The sequence below is a fragment of the Cornus florida genome, unplaced genomic scaffold (assembly GCF_030987335.1).
Source record: "Cornus florida cultivar Cherokee Brave unplaced genomic scaffold, ASM3098733v1 CherokeeBrave_3.0.0_Hap2_Chr05, whole genome shotgun sequence".
In the NCBI taxonomy this organism is placed as follows: Eukaryota; Viridiplantae; Streptophyta; class Magnoliopsida; order Cornales; family Cornaceae; genus Cornus; species Cornus florida.
Genome location: NW_026775575.1, coordinates 49,124,177 through 49,130,697, shown reverse-complemented (window position 1 = coordinate 49,130,697; position 6,521 = coordinate 49,124,177). Strand labels below are relative to the sequence as shown.

The window sequence follows — 6,521 nt, the reverse complement described above, 5'->3', positions numbered from 1 at the left end:
AGGAATGTGAATTAATGCCAATATTACCGTTTGATATGAATTGATTGCTCCAGATCTGAAATTTCAACTCATCTGATTGGTTACATTTACCATATGTACAGTCACTTGGACTCATCTGATCGGTCAGATCAGATGTTGGATCTGATCTTCGAGTGATCGGATATATGTTTCGTCTGGTCGATAGCTTGGGTGATTGGTTAAATCAGCAATCTGTTCGATTACATGACGAACTATGATGATCAGCTGTTCTTCTATTTTTGTCATCTTATCGATTACATATGGGGTAATCTGGTCAGTTAATTGAGCTGAACTATTCTAACACAAGTGACAGTCTGTTCGGTTTGATGACAAAGCGGATATACTACATCTTTCTGTTATGGTTGATCATTTCAACGATAACATGAAGCAATTTGTTCAGTTACATTGTAATATTTGATCGGTTACTTTGTGATCTAATCGGTTACTTGGCTAGTGCTGAAAATACAGTCTCTGTTTTTTATCGATCATCTTAACGATAACATCCTATCATCTAATCGGTTAGATGATCTGTGAAGACCTTTATCATTTGTGTAATGTTTTAAAACCTTTTGTTTAGATGTAATGCATGAAATGAGTGAATCCAGAGCTTTGAATCAAATGATATGAACCAATGCTTTACAAGTGATCTAATCTAATTCTCACCGTTCTATAACATTAGCTTATGATCATTCTTGTTGGTGCATCTTTAGAAAAGAAGTTAAAACACTTTCTTCTTTGTTTGTTATCATCAAAACTGTAAGGAGTGCAAGGCTGAAACATCTTTGCGCTAACAATGTAATTGACCTTGATGAGAATGGTTTTCTTATCTCTTGACAACTATCCATATTATTTGAAAAACTATTCAGTACCGAGAATGTAGTATAAATCTCAGCTAATGGTTAGTTGTTATTTTCTATTATAAATAAAAATGGAGTGTATTCATTGACCGGAGTACTGTACTCAGGTATGTTTTTTTTTCCCTTCAAATTATTGATTGTGGTTGTTGAATAAGCTAGGATTTTAGGCATATATGGAATGTTTAGTGTCCTCAACTAACAAAAATATATATGCATGACATATGCATGGTAGTTCATAATATTACTTGTAGGACACAATGAAGGACACTCTCATCCAATCATGTATATATATGGAAAGCTTACAAAATGAAGATCAAGACTGCTGCAAGGATATGGCTTTCTTTTCTGTCTTCCACTTTTCCTTTTGACATAGCTACAATGTGCCCCACAGCCCCCAGACACAAATAGATTAAGGCACACTCATGTGATTGTTAGAAGAAAATTTTCAATCTAAATAAGTTCTACAAGCACACGTATATTAAAATTCTAATCAAACTGTAGAAATGAAATCTTATATCATGATTCATGACATAATCCACAACACAAATTAACCAAAAAAAAATGAAAAAAAAAAAAAAAAAAAATGAAGATATGTGTTTTATAGAAAAACATGAACATGATTATCATGATTTAATTAAATTCAAATTTTTTTTTTTTCATTGACAACAAACTCACATACTGGTCAATTGTTCCTGAGGAACTTGACCTCTCATCTCTCACTTTGAGAGAAAGAGGAGATAGGCACGGACTTAGTGAAGGTCCAGTTGGGGCAATTGGCCCCCAATTTTTTATTATTATTATTTTTAATTATATACCTATAGAATTTAAAATTTGCACCCACTGAAAAAAAAAAAAAAAAAAAAAAAAAAGACCAACCCACTATCACCCACACCCCATGGTTTGAATTTTTTTATTTTTTATTTTTTATCTTGTTATTAAAGATCGGCTCCCTCTCACATAATTTTTTGGATTAGTCGCTGAAAGGAAATACCATTAAATCACAAACCTTGGTAATTGCTTAAATTCAATTATTTACCATGAAAAATTCAATAAAAATCTTCAATTCAAGAAAACAATGGAGGATTTTTTATTTTTTATTTTTATTTTCAAATGGGATACTTTGGGCTTGTTTAGTTCAGTATTTATTTTTTATTTTAGTTTTTTGGTGACAAGAAACCATTCATTAAGCTAGGAAACAGATTAATACACGAACACAAGGGCAAACCGATCGAACCAAACAAAGCCCAAAACAAGAAGGAAAAAAAATCATAGAGATTGCTAGAAATAGATGAAAATTTGTTGGGTTGATAGTTTTTGAAACTGTTAAATAATATTGAGGTCCAAAAACGAAAATTTCGATTTTAGAGAACTGTGTTTATAGTTTTATAATTTATTTTCTGTTTTTATAGTTCTTGAAGACTTTTTTCAAATAACTAAATTAAACAAGACTATCAATAAGGCTAAGGCTTTAACATCATTGAACTTGGTTTAATATTCATATTGAAAATTTATCAATATGAAGGCTAGGGTTTGAACTTGGTGCCCTTATACCACTACTACTAGATCTGTGATTTTTATACTCATACCTCTTTGGTGGCTTTTCTATGAAATCGTTAATATTGTTGGAGCAAAATAGAATTTTATATATAATGAAAGAGAAATGGAAGGTATGGCCTATTCGTTTCAGTTTTCTAGAAATAGTTCTCAAAACTCAAAAAGACACTTCTCCGAAACTACACTTTTTTCTGTAAAATCAAGTTTTCAAAAAATGTTATCCAAACATATTTTTGTACAGATTTATGATTTTCGACTTCAATTTACTAGGAAAAAAAATCCTAAATATTCAAATTAATTTCAACAGTTAAACTTTGTGAAAAAGAAAACAACAAAAAGATTAAAAGTGAAAAGGATATCAAAACCCCTTTTACAGGTGGGGAAAAAGAAGAATTCTATGCACTTGAGTCGTCCCATTTCCTGCATTATGTATTATAGCTAATTTTATGCAACTTATGCTATATACAAGCCTGAATGGTTGAATAAAAGAAAAGCTACATAATTTATTCTAACCAGTAGGATTATCCTACAACTTAAACTAGAATCAACCTTTTTGGCGCCACTGAAATTTTCTTTTGAATCCAGTTCAAAAGGAGAACCACCACATGAATAGAGAGATGAAAACATTGCAATAATGGAGTTAAAAAGGGAACCTCTCTTTCTTTGCCCCCACTACTCACCCCCTTTTATCAAAAAATAAAAGCTACCATTTTAAAGGAAGCAGCTTTCACGCTAGGTTCAAGAGAATATGCATGGATCTCCTTCCTCTCAAGTTATAGCACTTGAATAGTTTTGTAAGGCACAACTTTTAGCTCCCATCAAGCACTCAATCCCCACCTTTTTCTCTTTGCAAAGTTTTTGCATATACTAAAAACCACATATTCTCTCTCTCTCTCTCTCTCTCTCACCCCCAACTCCACTTTATTATCATCAACTTTGCTTTCCTTTTGACAAAACATGGAATTCCCATATAATCAAATCCACCCATTGATTGATGATGGATGGCAGATGGATTGTACACCAACACCCAAAAAATCCCTGGTTTGCCCTCCTCCTCCAGCACTATCTTGATGATCAGTCTGTACATTCCTGCGCTTCGAGGGGTACATCTGCAAGTGATTCAAAGTTGAGAGATCGCTCACTGCGCTCTCAATATCACTTCCGATATTATTGGCAACTAGATTTGTACCATAGAGTCCACAGAACTTGTTACCATCTTGGATTTGATTGTTATTATTATTATTGCACTTCAATCCAAAGCTCCCTAGGTATGACGTGTCACTTGAAGTTGCCCCAATTTGGGCAGCTTTCTGCAGCAAAGCTGTCGCGGACATATTCGCGGAATTAGGTGTTTGATGAGACTGGTGTTGGGTGGTGTACAAGGAAGGAACACTCACAAGCAGCTGACCTCCTCCTGCAGGGTTAGCATTTCTCAAGGGGAGTGAAGTGCTTGTTAGTTCTTCAGCATTATCTGAAGACTTATTGCTTCCTAACATCCAATTCAGCTGAAAATTTGATGGTGGGGGGTTTGAACATGCAACAAATGTGTCACCATATACTGCTCCTGAACTCAGTGACCCTGTCTGATGTATCTGTTGGAGATTGTTGCTCGTCACTTGATCATGATGACCTTGGGGTCCTTGGCCGGTCCACAATGAGAGTCCCCGCGTTCTTGGATCTATGGTTTCATCGTTCGTTGAGACCGGCTTGAAAATGGAGGAGAAATGTTGTGCCATGCTAGGAGGCCCTACTAAAGTTCCCATGAAATGATGATTGATATTGCTTGGTGTTATGTTGAAGTTGGATGCAGCGTTAACTCTAGCCGTTTCTTCTGCTAAGGCATCGCAAAAGGCTCTATGAGTGATGAAGCTATCTCGCCTGCCCACATGGAGTTGTAAACAATTAATCAGCTCCAATTAAGAGAATAGAATGTGGTGAGAAATATAAAACAAACACAGATTGAAGTATCACATATAAAATCAAGTAAATATAAATCGATTAAAAAAAAAAAGAAGAAGAAGACTGCATTAGGAAATTTTGAGCTTCAATTAACTTAGATAACTGATATGGATAATGCAATAAGGGGAATATTAAACAAGATCATTCAATCACGAAAAACAATAGAAAAAGTGCTTGTTAGTAAACAAATGTAAGCAATTAATCAGCTCAAATGAAGAGAATATAATTTGAGAAATATATATAAACAACTTGAAGCATCACATATATAATAAAAAAAAAAAAAACTTGAAAGAAAATTAAGTAATACAGGTACTTCATCAAAGAAGACTGCATTAGCAAATTTTGAACTTCAATTAACTTAGATAATTCATATCGATAATGCAATCAGGAGAATGCACAATTAAACCAGATCATTCAATCAGAAAAAATGATCGGTTAAGAGAAACCCTATATGTAGGTAGGAAAATATTTTGGGTGATGGAAATAAAGTATGTCTTTTTAACAATGGATCGATCTGTATCACTATGACCCCTTTTTTTTATTTTCTTTCTCAAAAATACTACACACATAACTAAGTGTTGTACTGCCTTGGCCACATAGACAAATTATCACAATCACAAGAACACACTTTCATGCTTCATTAGCCTCTGCATAAGTTTTCTGTAGTACACCACTTACCGCGAAAATATAGTCCCACAATCACATTTGTATTCCCTGGTGCCACAAGTTTTGGAGTGGGCTTTCCAGTCTGACTGCACAGCATACCTCTTTGAGCACTTCTCACACTTCCACTTCTTCTCCCCGTGCTTTCGACAGAAGTGCTTCTTTATCCCTGTTAGATCCCCCAGAGCCCTCGAAGGGTGGTTGTGGACACAAGTCTTTTCCGGGCACACATACACGCGCTTCCTGATCTCCTTGCTAGTCCTTTGCTTGAGCTTCCATGGCAGATTGTGTCCTCTCCTATGCAGCTGCAAGTTTTGATCCCTTTGAAACCCTTTCCCACATATCTCACACAAGAATCTGTTAGTGGCCATCAGAGTCTTGGGTGATAAAGCGATTACTTCGGCTTCAGGATCTGTTAATAAAGATAGTGTACAAAAGATTTTAAAATAATAATCTTGAATATCTGAATATACCTCTGATCATGATAAAATAAGATAGATAGACAAGAAAACAATAAAAATAAAAAAATAAAAATAAAAATAAAAAAATTATGTTTGATTGGGAAAAGAGGGAGACTTGCCTGGATTTCCTGGGAGGTTTCTCTTCTTCTTTATGGTGAGAGGATTGGATCCACCAATTGGATTTTGAATGGAACCATTAGAGTTTGCTTCTTCTGCCATTTTTTCTAACATATATATATATATCAATTAAGCTTCTATTTTCAGTTTGATGATTCAATCTACAAGAAGAAAGTAAACCCTATTAGAAGAAAATGTTCAGATGAAAACTACTGAACAGGAATGGTGAGAAAACCAACAGAAAGATACCTTTTGTTATGTTGTCAACCTTATCAGCAGAAGCTGAGATATGATGAACTGGATCCTCTCTCTCTCTCTCTCTCTCTCACACACACACACACATCCAAGGGAGTTTCAGAATAGAATTAAGAGAAAACCCAAGAGAGTGATGGCTTGTTAGGTTCCAAACTTATAAGAGGAGATGATAATGGGGGGATTAGATCTCTCTCTCTCTCACACACATATGTTTGCAAACTTGCAGTCTTTTAACTGCTTTTGGTTTAGAAAAGAATAAATATTTAGTATTTTATGGGAGGCGGTGAAAAAAGTGAAAGTTGGAAGTAAGAGAGAGGTAAGGGGTTGAAGATGAAGAGAGGAGGTAGACAAAGCAAAGCCTAAAGGTGCATGATGACACATATAATGAGGTATGTGGAAAGTGAAGCTACATGCCTTTCCCATTGGAATGATTATCCCATAATTTGAATGCTTTTTGTTTTTATATAAATTTTTAGAATATGCTCTCTTTCAATCCCCACTTTTAATATATTTGTTTATTTTAAATATAAAAATCAGTTTAATTTATGTGCAAAAAACCCACACAAATTTGCCTTTCAATATATTTAAGTTTGTGACTTTTAGATGCAGGTTGTATCTCTTTGATATTGACACCCAT

The 6,521-nt window shown here is 34.5% G+C and overlaps 1 protein-coding gene across 2 annotated transcripts; it reads right to left on the bottom strand.

Annotated features, from left to right (window-relative positions):
- Positions 1 to 2,907: 2,907 nt before the first annotated feature.
- LOC132306421 (zinc finger protein MAGPIE-like) lies at positions 2,908 to 6,295 on the bottom strand. 2 transcript variants are annotated; one of them, XM_059803806.1, is made up of 4 exons: positions 5,879 to 6,295; positions 5,632 to 5,790; positions 5,067 to 5,463; positions 2,908 to 4,307 (listed from the first exon to the last, which is right to left on the bottom strand). In XM_059803806.1, exons 2-4 carry the CDS (start codon positions 5,741 to 5,743, stop codon positions 3,404 to 3,406), a joined length of 1,413 nt encoding a protein of 470 aa, XP_059659789.1. In that variant the 5' UTR covers positions 5,744 to 5,790; positions 5,879 to 6,295; the 3' UTR covers positions 2,908 to 3,403. The 2 variants fall into 2 exon arrangements, with proteins under 2 accessions (XP_059659789.1, XP_059659791.1); XM_059803808.1 differs by having other exon boundaries at positions 5,632 to 5,736.
- Positions 6,296 to 6,521: the final 226 nt, after the last annotated feature.